This window comes from Corapipo altera, unplaced genomic scaffold (genome assembly GCF_003945725.1).
Source record: "Corapipo altera isolate COAL_440 unplaced genomic scaffold, ASM394572v1 304, whole genome shotgun sequence".
Taxonomy (NCBI): domain Eukaryota; kingdom Metazoa; phylum Chordata; class Aves; order Passeriformes; family Pipridae; genus Corapipo; species Corapipo altera.
Genome location: NW_020885050.1, coordinates 143,303 through 161,832, shown reverse-complemented (window position 1 = coordinate 161,832; position 18,530 = coordinate 143,303). Strand labels below are relative to the sequence as shown.

General features: G+C 45.5%; 1 protein-coding gene across 9 annotated transcripts in view; it reads right to left on the bottom strand.

The window, feature by feature from the left end:
- Positions 1 to 18,530, bottom strand: part of CAMTA1 (calmodulin binding transcription activator 1) — a 224,746-nt gene that overhangs the window by 136,871 nt on the left and 69,345 nt on the right. For all 9 annotated transcript variants that reach the window (XM_027668697.1, XM_027668700.1, XM_027668694.1 and 6 more), the window contains one exon: positions 8,750 to 8,885. In XM_027668697.1, coding sequence (XP_027524498.1) covers positions 8,750 to 8,885 — 136 coding nt within the window. The remainder of the gene's footprint in view (positions 1 to 8,749; positions 8,886 to 18,530) is intronic.

Below are 18,530 nucleotides of genomic sequence, written 5' to 3'. Positions count from 1 at the left end.
CTCATCTAGAAGATGCAATTTACTGGCTCTATTCCAGTAAAATAACTTTATGACTTTCTGTCACGATAAATAACGGTTTATAGCATAATGGAATTAATATTTACTTTGGAGCTATGTGGACTATTCAAATATAGTTGCTATATATAGAATCATCTCCACGCTGCTGGGCTTCTAAAAGCTGTGAACTGACAAGACAACAGGCAAATATTAAATTCCAGTGCCCTCCAGCCATTAATAAACCTTCAGACTTTGGGTTTGCCATTGAAACCCTTCTGTGTATTTTATACAGCTACGGTAGTTCAAGAAGTATTAATTCAGAAGCAGGACAGACTGGGCAGGAAGGGCCTTTGGGCTCTGGGAGCTCCCTCTGCCTGCTCTAAGAATGGAGACAGGGCAGGACCATGGGTCTGGACCACCAGGCTTGGAGCTGGGGGCAGAAAGCTCAGCAAGTGTTCCCAGGAAAGATCATGATTTAACACACAAAAATTGATTATGTTTTTGTCATTATAAATGTACTGTTCGTTATTCCAAGGAGAGATTAAAGAGACACTGAAGTCTAACCAAGTCTCTTCTTCACAGGAGGCAGGAAAGGAGATGGTATTTAATCTTTTTAAGCTCAAAACCAGCTTCCTTTTAGTAGGAAACCACCCAAACTGTCCTGGCTGTGGCAGGTAGGACATTACACAAGGAACGCAAACTTGCCCCCAAGGACAACACTGAGCCTGACTGACAGAACGACATGGAAGGGTCAAACTGTTGCTCCCATCATGCACACTCAGAAGGAAGCACAGCAGGAGGATTAGGTGGTGCAGCAGAGTCACAGGCACTGCACATCCCACTTGCAGTGCTCTGGCATTCCCGAATCGCCTCCTCCTGCTTTTATTCAAAATTCCTTCATGGCAACAAGCACACAAAAACTGCAGGCAAAGTGTAACCATCAACAGAAATGCCCACGCAGTATCACAGAGTGGCTGGGGTCAGAGAGAAGGCAGAATCTTCACAAACATATTTATAGTGCTCTAAGACACTGCAGTCCTCTGGAGCACAGGGCCTTTTAATGGAAAAACACCACGTATTTGTCGTGGTAAATGACAAAGAGTTGCACCAGCAGTAGAGGAGCTGTCCAGAGTGGCATGGAGTGGGAATGCCGTGGTGGGGGCTGCAGCAGGTCAGTGCCAGTTGGAGCAAGGCAAGGGTTAGAGTTATGGTTAGGTCTCCCCAGCACAGCCCTGCCACCAACACGTGTCACCCCAAAGAGGCGCCGGGACATGCCCCACCAACTCTCAGGCTTTGCACTGGGAGATCCAAATCTTGATTGATTTGGGTGCCTGAACCTGTAACTTCATGAACTCATTACCTTAGAAGAGTTCAGAGCTACTGTACCTTCCTTTGAGAACTCACCCAAACATTAAACCAAGTGCAGCTCTGCCAAGCGCTGCAGTTCCAGAAGGACATCGAGCCCTCCCTGACACAAGGAGCAGAGTCCAGCAAGGAGCAGAGTCCAGCTCCCATTTGTGCAGGGCAGAGGGGCTCCTGCTGTGTGGGGAGCGACACCACAGCACCGAGCAAGGGAGCAGCAGAGGGTTGGGGGGTCAGGGATTGGGGTCCAGCTCGGCTGTGCCACCAGCAGCCCCCCCGGACGGCAGTGAGGTCTCTCCTACACGGAGTGTGCTGCTAATCCCCGGCAGCCACGCGATGGCAGCAGAAATATGGGAACACCGGAGTGGACGAATGCATTATCCCACTGCTACAAGGAAAAGGTATTCTGCAAACACAAGGCAACTGCTACGTGTAACCCAACATCCGCGATGGTTTTAAAACAAGCAGAGAGTAGAAAAACTGGTTTTGCCCCTGAAATACAATAATTCACACTTTCTGCATTCCTGATATTGCCTACAGGGTCACCTGTGCTTCCCTGCTGTAGCACAGACACAGCACGGCCCTCTCCCCTGGCGACTTTAATCTGACCTACAGCAGACACAGCAAGATTCAGAGCACAGCTCCTGCTTCACACTAATTCCTGGAGGTCACACCCCGGCCAAGGACTGGGAGAACCCCTCACTGCTGGCACTGCCAAGCTCCTTCCCTGCTTCCCTCCATCACGTCTCCCTTTTGCTTCACACAGGGTATTAGTGGGTAATTAAATGCTTTATATGTCCAAAGAGTATGCAAACACCAGCTAATTAATTCTCATCTCTTGCCTATAAAAAGGGGGAGCAAATAACATCCTACAAAGGGGTGGCCATTCGAATGTGCCAGACAGGGTCATACTCTGAAATCCCCTTTTGCAAGGTTCTGTATCTGTGCTGCTTATTTGGGGACAACACTACACTGTGTTCAGGAATTCCAGTGCCTTCAACCCTGACAAGACTCTGCTCCTCCCTGCTCCCCACTCCCCACACACACCTTGACGAGTGGTATCTCGCTTTCCAACAGGAACTCAGGAAATTAAAATGTTTAATGCACCCTGATGCATACAGAATTAGCAGCAATACAGAAAACGATGTTTGCTTTTCTGCCCAAGACCCAGTGAAATAATTAACTAAACAGGAGCTCACTAAAAGCCAGGCAGGGAAGGCAGAGCCACCGAGACTCCTCGCTTCCCGTGGAAGCCCTTATCTCCGTCACAGCCCACAATGCAATTACAAGATTACAAGGCACATGCTGCTCCAGCATCTGGATCCTCTGTGCAATCACAGGGATCCCTACAGAACCAGGAAACCTCTTAATCTTGTGAGGAGCAGCGTGGATTCTCCTCGCCGTGTGGCTCCCACTGACCCTGCTCCAGGAGCCACCTCCAGGGACAGACGTTGCCTTTCAAGTTCATTTTTCTCCACACAGGCACAGAAAGGAACTGTGTGGTCAAAAAGGTAAATGGTGACCACCAACCCTGGTCCATAACGTATTGATGTTTACTTTGTTTTGCTAAACTGTCTCATCTACATTGCAAGCCCTGGGATAAAGTTTGGACCAGTACCCCTCCACTCCCATCCCAGTCCCCAGCACATTAAATCCAGCCCACAGAGCCAGCAATCCAATCTCCATATATTTTATTCTCAATATATTTCACTTCTGGCCACTGATCTTTAGATCTCTTATTGGATTTTGTTTTCGTAAATGGATTTTCCCACAGAGCTGGCAGAAAATAGATTTAATTTCAAATTTCTCTAAACTGAAATATTCAATATAAATGTCAATGTGTGTTTGTGCCATACAGTCCATGCGGTGAGACAAGCCTCATGTTTCAGAGGGGTGCAGGGGGGCCTCCCAGCGTATTCTTTATATGCCTACTTGTTCTAATGTTTTCTTTCATAAGGTTGACTGAACAATAGAAAAGTATATATATGTATGAAACTTTTTTGCTTGCTTTGTTTTGTTTGGGGGGTGCAAAAATCAGTATGATGTGTAGCCAAGATTCTCCCTCAGCAGAGGATTCTGCAAACTGACATCTCCCCAGACTCACCACAGAACAGTCTGGGTTGGAAGGGACCTCAAGGACTTGGGCAGGGACACCTCCACTAGTGCAGGTCATGTCACCAGCTCCCTCTCTGCCCACAGCACGGGGTGAGAGCAGCACCAATCACTCAGCAATTTCAGTCCAGCCCAATGTTGATGTCATTAGTTCGCAGAGATCCTTTTGGAATCATTTACATCAAAACTGCCTTTACACGCTAAATGAAAAATGCTCAGACTTCAGTGAATGGCATTTGAATTACAACCCTACCACATGTGGCTCAGCTTTATTCACACTATTTATTAAACAGGGGAAAAAAAAGTGATGCAGCCAATTACAGAGCAATTACCTGAGAAGTGCTGCAAACCTGTTGCCTTGCACTGCAGGGATAGTGGTTGCCCTTGACTTGGGCAGAACTTGCCTATGGGCCACCTGCCTGGCAGAGCATCCCCCAATGTCACACACAGGCCATGATCTCAGCTGAACCTTCATTCTGAGACACCCAGATATTAGGAAAACTTTTATTGCTGAAGTTAAATAAGCCATGACAATTAAAGGATAAGGAAGGTTATGGGTCTACTGAAGAATAAAATCTCCTGGGCATGTACAGGGCATTAGGAAAAGATGCCAAAACTCATGAGCATTTGCTGTGACTTTACGTTACTGGAGAATAAATCAGGACCCTGATACAGGAAAGGATTATTGATATGTATGTTCCCTTCCAAAGAGACTCCCAGGAGACCCATTCCAGATTTAATAACAAACCGTACTCCCTTTCAGAAACAGCAAAACAACGCTCCCCATTGCCTAGGACTGCCACCAACAAAGGCATTTTTAAGATGTCGTCATAACCCTGCATTCCAGGTGCCATAAACACCACCTAGAACAGGTAACAGAATAAAACCCAACCCCAGCTCATGAACAGTCAACACCTCCACACTTCTGCACCAGCATCTGCCCATGGTGCCCATTGTGGAGACGTGTGTGTGCCACAGCAAAGGTGGGGAGATGTTGTTGGACTCTGGTCTCCAATGAGCTACAGGAGGTTAAGGCTGGTTAGAAGGGCCATCAGTCAGATCTCAGGAGAGGTGTCAGGACAATGCTGTTTGCAGCAATGATGAACAGGTCTGCATAAAACTGCCTCTCCTCACAAACAGTTTCTCCCTTGTTCAGGGCCGCTTGTTTGGGTTAATGTATGCACACGTGTGTCACAAGCCTCTCACATTAAACTCTCATTTCTCCTCCAGAGCCATTCCACAGTATTTCTCTGGAATGCATTAAACAGACCAACTAAACAATGCAATCCTAATTAGTTTGCAAACTACACAGCTCACCTCTGAGGGCAAGCAAAGCCCATGTAAATTACAGTGAATTGGCTCAGGCTGTCCTAGGAATCTCTCCCCATTAGTGCTGCTCCAGTGTCACCTCCGAGGCTGCTCCCACCCTCCGGTGACACCGGACGAGCAGATTTCACCCACGACAGCAGGGAACTGTGACGTGTAAAACCATTTTGCAGTTCAATATTCCATGGTGAGTTATTTCACACAATGCAGAAGAGCCCATTTGGTCATTTACCGAAATGAAAGGTCTGGTCCTGGGCAGACGCCCCAGCCCCAGGCTGCAGGAGCCACAGACACTGTGCCCACCCCAGTCACTCAGTGCTGGGCACAGAGACGCTGCTGAGACCCAGACCCTACAGAAACCACCCTACAGAAACCTGGGCCAAGTTCTGATGGTGATGTCCCAGGGTTTATGCAGTAATTGAATAATCTAAAATTTTCATTCCTGTCCTCGTGGACTAATCTGCAATAGTGTTAAGGGACTGTTATGATATTAATTAAATACAAGTCCTGCATACAAAATTGATACTCTGCATCTCCATCTCCACAAGGGAGTTTCTCGCTTAATAAGGCTGAAATAAAGTTTTGCTTTTTTGTGGTGTTGGTTTTTTTTTAAGGAATTCTTAAACATTATCATATTATACTGAGATAACATACACCCACCTACAAGAGAACAAGATATTTCAAATACAGGAGCTGTGGTGCTTGGAGCAGGACCTGTGGGCACAGCTCTGCCCCAGGCTCGGGACAGCCCTTCTCCATAACCACTCCTCAGGCACTGGGGTTTGGAGAGACCAAAATATACTCAACACAGGATAAAGAGCAGCAGGATCAGCATTGACCTTCCAAAACACAGAGGATGAGAGGGAAATTCACTATAAAAACATGACCTCATTTTAATTTTAGCAGCAGTTTACTATGAATTGACGTGAAGGTGCAGTTACAGGTGCCTGGAAAAGTTCATGCACAAGGAAAGGCAAACGTGAGCCAGCTGACTGCAATCAGAGCAGCACGGACAGAAGGATGGCAAAGCTCTTCCAACACTCTCCTTACTATTATTTATTAGTTAAAATTTTTAATTATGTGAATTGATTAGGAACACTTCGCCAGGGATCCTAATTAATTAGAATTTTTAAAAGGATCACAGACCAGAGATTCCACAAAGAATTGCACAAAGAGGTGTATTAAGGGAAAGGCCAAATTAACTTCTTTCTGGTTTATCCAGTGTTTTCTAATAAGACTGTGATCAGATTAACCAAGTATTGTCCAAACCTCTCCTGCACAGCAATGCTAACCAAGCCAACAGCTTGAGGATTTCAGGTCATTCTTATTTGTCATACACTTGGTTAAATAGTTTATTCCTCCCAATCCTTATTTATTTAAATGAGTGTATTCCTACTTAAATTAGTTTATTCCTTATTTATGTCCTAAATTTGCTGTAGCTGCCTTGTCCATGCTCACCAAATCCTTCTATATGGTTCTGACAGACACCAACATCCCCAAGGATCTGGTGTAGACTTTTAGTTTCAAAATGCATTTTTCTCTCTACTCAAAACTTGGAAAGACACGGGAGCCATCACATTGATGACACTCAGGAAGGAGTTAATTAGTAAACCTTCTAATACAAATCCCTGTTCAGAACTGGCTGGTCAGTAGTTTCACAGGCCAGCATGTTCTCCAAGCTGCCGTTTCCAGAGCAATGTTTGGATGCTATTGATGCTCTTGGCTGTCAGCTCTGCAAGTACTTTTCCATCAGTGCGACGATGATCCCTATTTATCTTCTGGCTGCAAGAGTCGCTGAGATGATCTGGCAGTGCCACAAGGCAGACAGTTATTTCATGCCCTGTTAAACCTGAATGCGGCTAACTACGGTATCACTCCAACTTTGAGAAAAGCCTTTTTTTGTTATTTTAAATCTGCTGCCTACATGCCCAAGTTGAGAACATCGCTTCCTTTTAGGATGGTATCAGAAACCTAAACCCAGAATGCTGTCTGTGAAGTACCATGGTGTACTGATTGAGTAATCAACTAACATGGTTAAAACTACATCATTCTACCCAAGCAACACCTGGAGGTCAAGAAAATGAACTTTTTCTGCATTGTTCAGAACAGAGACTGGCAGCGACCTCCCAGGTGCTGCCTGGGGATGAGAGGGCACAAGTACCTCCTTGGAAATAAAATATGAGGTACGAAAGTGCTCTTCAGATGGAGAAGGATGTATGACTGAATGGTCAAACCCTGGTACGTCCAAATTGCAATGCAAGTATTTAACACTTATTTTCCTAAGTGGTGAATGTGATCAGCCATGGGGAGAAACCCTGAAAGCTGCACATCCTCTAGCTCCTGCAATGGCCCCATCTGGATTTGTTACTTTCCAGAAGACACACTTCAGTAAAACAGAAATCATTGGGTTCAGTGCCGGTCTATTTGAGCTAAACATGATCACCACCACATACAGGCAGCTGGATCCTCCAAGGCTTGATGCCTCCATCTTCAGAAAAACCTGCCTGAAAGTCATAGTTATTTCCTGTACGTGTTTGTGTGGCAGCCAAGGGTCATCACCAACCCCTTGCTACAGGTAAGGGAGTGCTACAGGGTCTGGTGTTCTGCATTGTGAATGTTCACACAAGTTAATTAAATCACACTCTGCAAACTCGAAACAAAAACAAGGCACCATTTCTCTGATACTGACTTTTTTTTTTGTGTGTGCTTGTCATAATAAAACATTGTTATTGGATGTAAAAATTATGGAACAAAGTTATGCCTCTCTGGTGTAATATAATGCAATCCATTTAACACTATTTTAAACCCCAAAACCTCATTAGAGCAGACAGAATGTAAGAATGACAAATAGCCCAGGAGGAAGCCGGAGCACAAGATGAATTCTGGGCACTCGTCCCCTTCACATTGCTGGCACTGACTCAGGGGATGCCCGGGGGGTGTCAATACCAGCCCCACGCAGGGAGCACAGGGTGCCCGTCACCCGACAGGGGGGAGGCAGTGCCATCCAAAACACCTGCCAAGGTGGGCCTGAGGGTGAGGCTGGAAAGCTCTGCTTAGTCCTAAGTCTCGCCTGGAAGCTGCCCGACAGGCCTGGAGACACAGGCAAAGCTCTGCCTGTGGTGGACACCCCAATCACCCTGATTACACTGCTGCAAAATCAAATACACAACCACACTCCTGGCAGCCTCGTGCTTCTTGGCTAAAATGACACAGCTAAACACCTCAATAATACCTTTTAACACTCTCTGACCACTTTGGCCCTTTCCCCATGCAGCTGGAGCTTAAGAAAGAAAAGTGGTTTTACACAATGACATATTTTAGAATAAACACACTTATTCCAGAAACATTGTCTCAGGTGAAATCACCTGTCTGAATGTCTCAGAGTGGTTGAATACTATCATCAGAGCAATGGTTCCTTCAAAACCTGCACAGGTTCTGGGCTGAATTCAACAGAAATTGTACACCTGTATACTGCAAGACCAACACATGGAAATTATGGCAATTGCTACAAAAAACTAGCTGGGATCTGTGAGAATCAGGCCAGACCCATTCAAGCCACCATGGTTACACAGAGTGCTGTGCAGCCCACCCCAGGTCGCCCTTGTGCGGTGCCTGTTGCAAAAACCACCGAGTCTACCAGGAGATGCTGCATGTGGAGACACATCTGTGCCTGTCCACCCCTGTCACACAGCCCCCGAGAGCCAGCGAGCAGCCCCCACAGCTGATGGTGAAGCTGTACTCACAGTTTGCTCAAAGGAGTAATAAATAAAGCAGATGTATTTGTTGGGGTGGGGGGAGCTGTGTTTTAACCCTGGCTGGCAACAAAGCACCAGGTCAGAGGGAGCAGTTGGGAATATTTTTCTGAAGGTCTGGACATCCTTGGGTTGAGGTGTCTCCAGGGGAGCCGTCTCCCAGCCAAGCACCACCCACAGCCAACCCCACGCGCTCCTACCTCCACTCCTTGCACCTTCAGTTTCATGTGATCCTCCCTGGTGGTTTTCCCGTCTTTCCTTTTTTTCCAGCAATATCCATCTTTCCTGTATTTCACTTTCTTCCTGTTGTACAGGATCATAGAACCATTCTGTGGTCTGAAAGCAAGAAACAGGTTTGGATTACACAAAGCAACAAAAACAGCCTGAGAGTGTCTATGAAGCAACATCCCAAACACCAGTGAAAGGCTCCACAGAACAGAAACAGCCAGGATTTGACATCAAATAAATGTTCTCCTTTTGTTGCCGTTACCTGGTTGAACTGATATTTGCAATCTGCAAACTTTTATGTGAGGATCCTATACCTAATGCAGGAAGTGCAGGTTAAAGAAGAAAAAAGGGAAATCTTATAAAATAGCCAACATTTTCACAGGATGTATTTTGACTGCTACATGCTGAAAATTAGAAAAAAAAAAGAAAATTCAGGGGGAAAAAGGATTGTTGTTATTTAATTACAGACAATCTCTCTCTCTTCCTAACACATCAGCATGGTGAGATTCCAATCACCTTTAACGCTGCACCAGGACATGGATGTTTGTTTAAAAAGAGAAAAGGATAAAAGCATGAGTTTATACATGGGTTTTGCTGTTCTGCTTAGATCAGTGCCAGACAGGGAGTAACCTCCTCCCTTCTGAGCACCTCCTAGACTTCAAAGACACAGGAAACTGTTTTCCACTTAGAAACCACACTGTCCCTAAAGGTATGGTGACACCCAGCAGACAGGAGCCAGAGTGGTTTGGGTGTATAACAACATCCACAGAGGTTTTGCCGTCTGCTAAACTGAATCACAACTGGGGCACGTCCACTGCAACACTGAGAAATAAAAAATACTCCCCTCTGCTGGGAGGCAGCGAGCAGCCCATGCCAGAGGCAGGGGCAGTGAGCATTTTTTCCACATACACACAAATATTTATTGCTTGTGAGCAGAAACCCGAGTTCCATCCACCCAAAATGCACATCCTCCTGCCCCCTGGGTCCCAGCAGCCTGGACCAAGGCTCGGGGCCTTGGGGGTTTGGGAAGGCTGCTCCTCCTCTCTACTCCTACATGTCACCCTGAAAATAAACACCCCGCTGTCAGCACAGCCACGGCGTCTGTCTGACAGCACCGCAGATAGTACGGGATTAATTCAGTGCAGATATTACATATCTCATTTCAATGTTTATTCTATAAACCCCCAGTCGGTGCACATGTCAGCTCAAACCCTTCTCCCATCATCATACATCACAGAGGCACTGCTGGGACGTGTCATGTGGCTGATGGCGAGTCACCCCTGTGGTCAGGGCGAGCGAGGAAACGACAGCATGAACTGATCTCCTGCTTGGTGCCTCGCCACTCACACACAGCACTGATCTCCTGCTTGGTGCCTCCCCACTCACACACATCGCTTCACAAAACACACGCTGCAAGGACCTCAAGGTTTCTGACGTCAGGGAAATCCTGCTTCCCTCGCCTTCAGCCCCTTCAGCAAGCACAGGGAGCACAGAGCAGAGCTCTGCAGCCTCACTGCTGCTCTGCAGGGCTGGAACTGGGTTTGTTGGTTTATTTCTGTGATGAATAAGGAGCACAGTGAGAGGGCACAGGCAAAGCAGTTAACGAGATTTATATAAAATAGAGCCCAATGAAACAAAATCTCTTAAGGATCTCTGGAGCAGTTGTCGATTTTGATAAGAGTGTATTGAGCTGATTTAAGGCTCACAGAAAGAGACTGGGTTTTAAAGATAAATTCATGAGATGAGATGCAATTTTAACCTGATCTACACTGTTGCTGCATTTCACCCACTATAAGGAAGAATGGAGAGGGAAGCTCTGCGCTGCTCATTCCTCAACATTCAGACAGCCCAGAGCAGCCAACTGATGAACAGTTGTGAACAGGAACCAGACACAATGAGGAAGTAAACAGAAAACAAGTTAAGATTAGGATATTTTGGATATTTGCTTTGTATCTGCCTCTCCATTGTTCTCATAAATTTAGGTCCATCTGGACCAAGATTTCCCCCTAATCACATTATTGCAATATTAATAACACTATTCAGTGCAACCAGTTCCCTCTAAATTGTCACATCAAGATATGGTAGATGTCAGACATATCAGTTAATGAAAACTACGTTTTACTGCCTTGGGAGCCGGGGGTTCCAAAAGGGAATTGCAAATATTGTAAACCCAAAAATTTCTCTTTTTCAGGATAACAGAGTAAGATCATCTAGAACCATTCCTTGAGAAGGTCCATGGCTCCAAAAATTATTTTTTATTTTATCATCTTGCATTTATTCCAATTCCAAGCCAAGGAGGACATTTAATGCAGCAATACAGATGTTTAATGCAGCTGCCATGAAGCAGAGATACCACACACCAGACCCTTCCTGTACTGCACTGGTGCACAAGCCCCCTCCATCCCTGCCACCCACTGCACTGAGAAACAGCTCCTGCAAACAGCCTGGATGATGCTATTTTTCACCTGCATGATATTTTCTCTGGCTATGAAGTTATCATGGACCCAAGGGACAACAGCAAGGGACTCTCTTCCATCTTCTGCATCTATGCATGATAATAATGAGAAATTAACTTCTGCTTTCCCAGAGGAGCAACCTCCTGGTGCAGGAACTGGCTGGGAAAACCTGGAGTTCTGGAAGAAGGTTGGAAAGCAACAGAGCCTTGCAAGAAAATATGAACACAAAGAGGACCAAGTCCTCAAATCAGTCTTCATCCAGGCCAATTTGGGAATGGGGAGAAGCGTCAAGAGCAAGTGTGAGCAGGTGCCTCCCACTCAGCCAAAGCCCTCCCATGCAGCAGCCCAGGGCAGGCAGAGCTCTGGGGACACCAAACACTCCACATGATGAACTCCAAGTAACCACCTACTCCTTTCTCCTTCTTATCTGCACTGTGTGCAGCTGTATGGCCCTCACAGTGCAGCAGTGATGGATGAGGACCGTGGGTCAGGAATGCTCCTGAGGCAGAACTGCAGTCCCTGTGTCGAGGGCATCACTCCATCAGCCCAGGGGTGCACCTGGAGGATGCTGTAACAGGTACCTGTAGTTCTCTTCTGTACCAACATTTACATGGGCAAATGTTTTCAAGACTGTAGGGACTCCATTCATCACAGCCATTTAACACTGGCAGATCACACATGAATTGTTTTTACAAACCCTTTTTTCCCCTCCCAAATAAACACTTGACTTTGACCCTCAGGCAATGACTCACACTTGCCCTAGAAGAAAAGAAACCGCAGCCCAGCCTGTATCAGTGGGACCAGAAACCAAAGAAAAGCCCCTTAATAACTTAATGGAGATGTTCAGACTTCCCAATAACTGCTGGGAACCAAGCACTGTGTCACCTCACAGGGACAGGCTGCTGCCATTACCGTCTCCACTCTCTCCACTGAAAGCTGAGATTACTGGCATGGTAACCAAAGGAATCACAGATTATGTGTTTGAAATTTGCCCTATCTTTGAACTCTGCAGGGATGAAATAAACTTCAGAAAAAGTCTTTTCATCCACGTAAGAAGAGGTATAAATCACAAGAAAATGTAAATACCCTGCAAGTTTTTTGTATCTAGAATTAAATGTCATTTGCATTTAAGATGCAAGTGAACTTACTTTGTATCTACAATATTTAAGAAGTTAAAGTCTGAAGTCACAGACTTAGCAATTTTATCCAGAGTTGTGGTTAACACAATGGCTAATCCCATCAAGGGAGCATTAATTGGTGCCTAGATGCTCCTTCTCATAGCAGCAGTAGGCCATAAAACTTAATCCTTACCTCCTCTTTCCAGCATGTAGCCTCCGTGTTCATCAATAAAAGTAATGTGATTCATTAAGTATGGGAGTAATTACCTGCAGTTCCAACAAACAGGACTGAACAAGCCCATGCCAGTGCCAAGTTGGCTCTTGTGCCATTGCACAGGACTGCCAGGGGCTGCCAAGGAAAGTCTTTCTGCACAATTGGGATAAATGCTGATGGCTGCAACACAAACTGCAGAGCACTACACAACTGCTGGGCATCTCTTTGGTGTGGGCTGGGACACCTGGGGACAAGTCTTACCCCAAAAGCAACTTCTTGGGGCTACGTAAGGAGTGCTCAGGATGCCGGTGCCACGTAAATTCATCCTGCAGATATTCTGTTTGCACAATGCATGGGTACAGCAGTCAGTCCCAGGAACATCTGGGGCTCTGTTGACTGAGGCAGGACCAGATCGTGCTCCCAGCAGCGATGACTCTGCAACACAGTGCAGGCAGGTGCCAAAAGCAGCGGCTTCACTGTGGGCAACGGGGCAGCAGAGCCTTGCCTGTGCCCCCGGGGATGTCCCCAGCAGGCTGAGGAAAACAAGAGCATCAGAGCAGCTATGGGCATCTCTTGTAACAACAACTCCAACCAGCACCACTTCTCCTGTGTTAAGACCTCTATTCATGGATGCTTCAGGAAAGAACATCTTTGCTCTGCGTACTTGCTCTTGACACAACTAGAAAACAGGGAACAGTGCTAGCAGCACTAGTAACAGCAACACAACTAATAACAGGATCTGCCTTCTCAGTAAACATTTACTCTGCTGCCATTTATACTTAATGGTATTGCAGCTGTTGCCAAAGAATGAATTCCACGAAAGACTCACCCAGCATCTCTGCCTACCATGATTACTCAGCCTGATGAATTCCATCATTAACAATTTTCTTCTTAGAGCCAATCAAAAAAAACCCAAAAAACCAAACCAAAAACCAGATTAAAAACAAAGAAGAGATGTTTCATTCCAGCACAACCAGGAGGACGAGCTCTCTCTCCCACTGACACAGTGAGTCAGAACTCAGTTCAGCACCTTGTCCAGAGCTCACTAGGCAGGAAGATCCTTTGGAAACAGTGCTGTCCCAAAGCTGCGTATGTAGTTCAAGCAGTTTTCCCCACATCATTTTACTGAGTAACATGATAATTCATGTGTTGACGGCTCTGAACCCTGTAACAGACTTGAAAGAGAAATTAGAAATAGTCTTTATGAACTCCTCAGAACACCAAGCAATTGAAGCATCCTCCTAACGATGTAGGACCAAAGCCGGAATATTAAAATTGTCATTAAGTGGAATGCACATGAAATGCTAGAAAGTCTTTTGGCAAATTATTTCTTGATATAATGACATGCTATAGAACTAAATCTTAGTACAAGGTATGAAAAAAGACAGTTAAATCAACTTTGTTCATTTAAATATAATTTTAAAGGAACTGGCGTTCATCTCTTTATTGCTCAAGGATTTTTATCAATTTCTTTAGCCCTCATTTATTTCTCTTCCCTACTCCCATGGGGATGCCATTTGATTTATTGGGAATTAATTCTTACAACTCATGAATGCTTTAAACTATTCTCAGATTAATCACCACAATCTCTGTTGGCACACTAAGGAGAGCCCTGTTCCCTCTCTGTGCTCACACACACCAAAGGGCTCCAGGCCCCAGGTCCCAGCAGCCTTTCTGCCTTATTGACTGCTCTCTCCACGGACATGGGTTGTTATGGTGAGGACCAGGGGTCCCAATCAGCTTTTAAAAGACTTGTTTGGAGATGGCCTCCTCCTGCAGGTGGTACTTTGGTTCTGGATCTGGTCACTTCCCAGTACAGCAGTGACACAGATGTGTGCAAATGCTGCCACGTTCCTATGAGAGAGGAAGAAAAGGGAAGAAAAATTCTATTTATTTAGTTAACTTACTTCCAGCTCAACTTTCTCACTCATTATAACCTCCAGCTCAAGGCTAACAAGGTTTTCCCAACTGCGCTAAAGTGAGGCCGTACCTTGGTTTTGTCCAAAACACCACATACCAGAGGAATTTGCCAGGACATCCTCAATGTCCACATCCTTGGGCTCTGGCAGGTGTCACCTCCCCAGCACAGCAGATGGTGGGAGCTGTGCAGGCTTTGCAGGAGATCGGGAAAATCTCACTGGGGACAGGAGGAGAGCAGAGCTCTGAGGAAGGAAAAGGATTTCCTGGCTCTTCCTCTGCTAGCAGTGTGGAGGTTGGTTCATGACTTGAGACGCTACAAAAATCCATAAATATTTGAAAATTGAATAATAACTCATTAATTATAAATTTTAATTGAGAACCGCTTCAAATCATAAATGCAGTTTGACAGTCAATAAACTTCCAATACTGCAAGGCAGCAAAGCAGGGAAGGCTAGAGGAACAGGCAATGCTGGTATGGGAGGGATCAACTCCCCAGATGTGCTCCAGTATCCCATCTGCCCCCCATCAGCAAAGCCAGGCCTGGTGGAAGATGAGCAGAGCACTACAGGAAGGGCTGGAGAGGAGACTCGGTGCTGCTCAGCAGGCACCACCAGTTTGCTCTGTCCAGGTAAAAGCATCATATGCAATATTGCTATTGATTAAAAAAGGTTGATTTTCCTTGGACTCTGTTGATTGCTGACTAATAGTAACTATCTACATAAATCTGGATTAACCTGGAAACCAGAAATGCTCGAACTGCCCCCAAAGCTGGGCTGACAGGGCTGGCTGTCCTCGGCCCTCAGACAGGACCACTGGCCCTTTGCAGGGCTGAAACTTAGGACTGAGCTGACTGCTGAGGTTAGTTTTAACATGGGAAAGCACAAGTGACCACGCTCCTGTCTGGGCAAAGCTCACTGCTCCAAACAGGTTCACAAGTGGTGGCACTGACCAAGCCTGAGCTCTCATCAACAGTCACCTGCTCTGCCTGAGGCAGGTGCCAAATGCCCCACAGCAGCCTGTTCTCAGCCCTTCCTCTCTTTCAAATGAACCTCACAAATATAATCTGTTTATTTATATCAATTTAGTCCCATCAATTAATGATGACAAGGCAATTAACTAGAATGCCAGACAGTAAAAAATAACCACATAATGCCTTCTTTAGAGGAAATCTATTATGTGATTCCAATCGGTCTTCATTAACACAAAGTATTCCAGTAAAAGGTAGTAATCTAGTTATGGTCTGTGAAATATGAAGATCCACAAAGTCATTTTTCAGAATTAAGGGTAAAGTATTTTTAGCCAACAATAGGGAAACCTTTCTGCATTTTTCCTGAAAACCTTTGCAAAAAACTAAAGAACTCCATAATGTAGGTACTGGTACCGAGCAGGCTGTGCAGTATCACTAAACAGGCACTAAATTCCCATCATCGCCTCCCTTCCACACAGTGTTTGGGTTCTGGATCAAGCCAAGAGCACGGCAGCATCGATTTTCTCCATCCCTCATCCAACACTTGCAGCACAGATGCTGGCACCAGCAAAATGAGTCTCAAACCACCAACTATAGTGGTCTACAAACACCCTAACAAGCAGTTTTTGGGCTGAAAGTGTTCAAATCAGTTATTCAAATGATGACACAACACACCACTCATCCTCCCCAACGCTCTCCTTCACACCTTGGCTCTGCAGCTGCTGTGACAGAGGATGGCACGGCAGGACCTGACCTGGCTCAGTCCCACCTGAGAGACTCAGTGAGCACAGAACAAGGACAGTGTATTCACTTCTGTACCTCATGGGAGGCACTTCAGAATTAACAGTGTTTTAACAGTACTAACCTAATTTACCAATTTTTTACATTAAAGATCCAATTTCTAGTGAAAATGAGATAAAAAATTTACATGAGTCCGCAAAACAATAATCTTCACATGGAAATACACATTTTCCAATTTTAAGCCTTATTCTCCTTTAAAGTTATTAATAAACTAGTAGACAATAAGAGAGAATTAACCCCAAATATAGAAAATCCTGCAAACAAAAGACACAGACAAATATAAAGGTACTCAAACACTTCTCCAAAACACGCCCAAGTTGTTAAGCATTCTCGACTTAATTTCTAATGAAGCAGCTTAAAAAATCCCAAATTCCTACAGGAATGTGTTTACAATACAAACTCAATTATTGCCTCATTCTGATGCTTATCTTTTCTCACACCCTCTCAGCTCATTCTACTTTGGAATTTAATTACGTTCCAGTAGTTTTAGTTGAGATGAAATTATACATTTTTAGATTAATTTCGACTAAACTAACTTTTGATAACAGACAATCCTTTTTCTATCATGCCCTAATTTGAGACCCTCCAAGTCAGCACAAATCACTCTTTTAAACCCCACATCACCCTTGCTATAAAGCCACACTTGCTGTCCCCAAACCCAGCACAGTGCCTGGCACTGCTGGATCAATGTTTGCCCAATTTCCTTTGATGAAAACCTTCCTGTTTTCCTCTTTCCTCTGTTATTTTCCAAGCTCAGGTCGACAGAGAACAGTCGGGGGGCAACTTCCCTACACACTGGGGCAGTAAAGGTGCTACCTTTTCTGTTTAGTTAAAAACCAAGGGTGATGTTCTCACAGGGACATTTCAGCTTTGCCATCACAGGAGAAGTGCAAGATGGGAACACAGGCCTGAAGCACACCCAGCTCCCCCAAACCAACCCCCCTCAGCTCAGTCAGACCCTACCATCTCCCAACAGACACCTCACACCTCCTGTGGGATCGCCCTGCAGCACTGTGCCAGGAATCCCAGCCTCTCCCCAGGCTCCTAGAGCTGCCTGAATCCAAGCACGGCCTCCACAGCTTTCCTCTCACCTCCCTCCCACCAGTTGTGAACTGATGCAACCGTCAAATCCTTGGCATGTCTGAAACCTTCTTGTTCGGGTGCCAAGTGGAGACTCATCTATCACAGCAACGAGTCAGACACTAAGACTGTACTAGTGCCATGCAAGACTTTCACTTTCCAAACCTTGACCAAACTATGATTAATATCAGCAAGAAATTAAGATTAAACATTAGCTCCCACGTGAACTATACAATCTGAAGGGAAAAAAACAAACCCTACTCATTTGATTCTTCGCATACGTTACCAAGGGTGCCCTCATGTCCTTCCCAACTGCCCTTGTGGGCAGAATGTCCTCTCTAACCACTGCCCACTCTGGCACATCAATGCTACAATGGTAGGATCGTGCTTGCGCATCACCTGCTTTGGTTGGTTTCCCTCCCACGGTGATGGGCCACCCACCCACGCCTCTGGCTGCAGATTTTGGTAGAGAAGAGACAGACAGATTAAAGGAAGTCGTATTAGATGTAACAATCCCTCCAGATCTGGGATCTGTGCAGGATTAGAACTCGTTTTTTTATAAATTTGAGGAGTTGAGGAGATGAGAGGAAGGACTGAAGAGGAGAAGAAACCGAAAAGAGCAGCATTTAGAAAAGCCTGGGAATAAAACCAGAGGGAGAGGAGAAGGCAGAGCAAGCACACAGAGCCATGACTATAAAATCCTCCAAATCTTTCATATCCTAAATATACAGCAGAGAGCAAAACACAGCCCTGCCCTTGGCTGGCACTGTTCCCAAAGGGCACAGTTTATCAAAAAGAAGTTTGTTGCACAATTCAGTGCTGGTTGGGTCTTCTAAGGCCATCTGGAATTACAAATGCCATTGAACAGGGAGATGGGTCCCAAGTGGAGACTGGTGTCCCCATCGCCAGCCTTAGATGTCCCATCTGAATACTGCAAAGTAGAAATAAGAAGCAGGACAGTGGAAGAGCCCTGTTTCACCTTGGCGTTGGCAGCTGGGACCGTACGTTACTTGGTGAACACAACATCCCCCTATGCACAGAATATTTTCTTGGCAAACTGGTCCAACAGTGTCACCCTTTCTTAGATGCTCACAAATCCTGTTACACAGCAAAGATTTGTACCAGGGCTTTAATTTACTTACTGTAAAAACCCAGCAAGTTGGTGGGATGCTTTCATGAGTCACCGAGGGCCGGGAG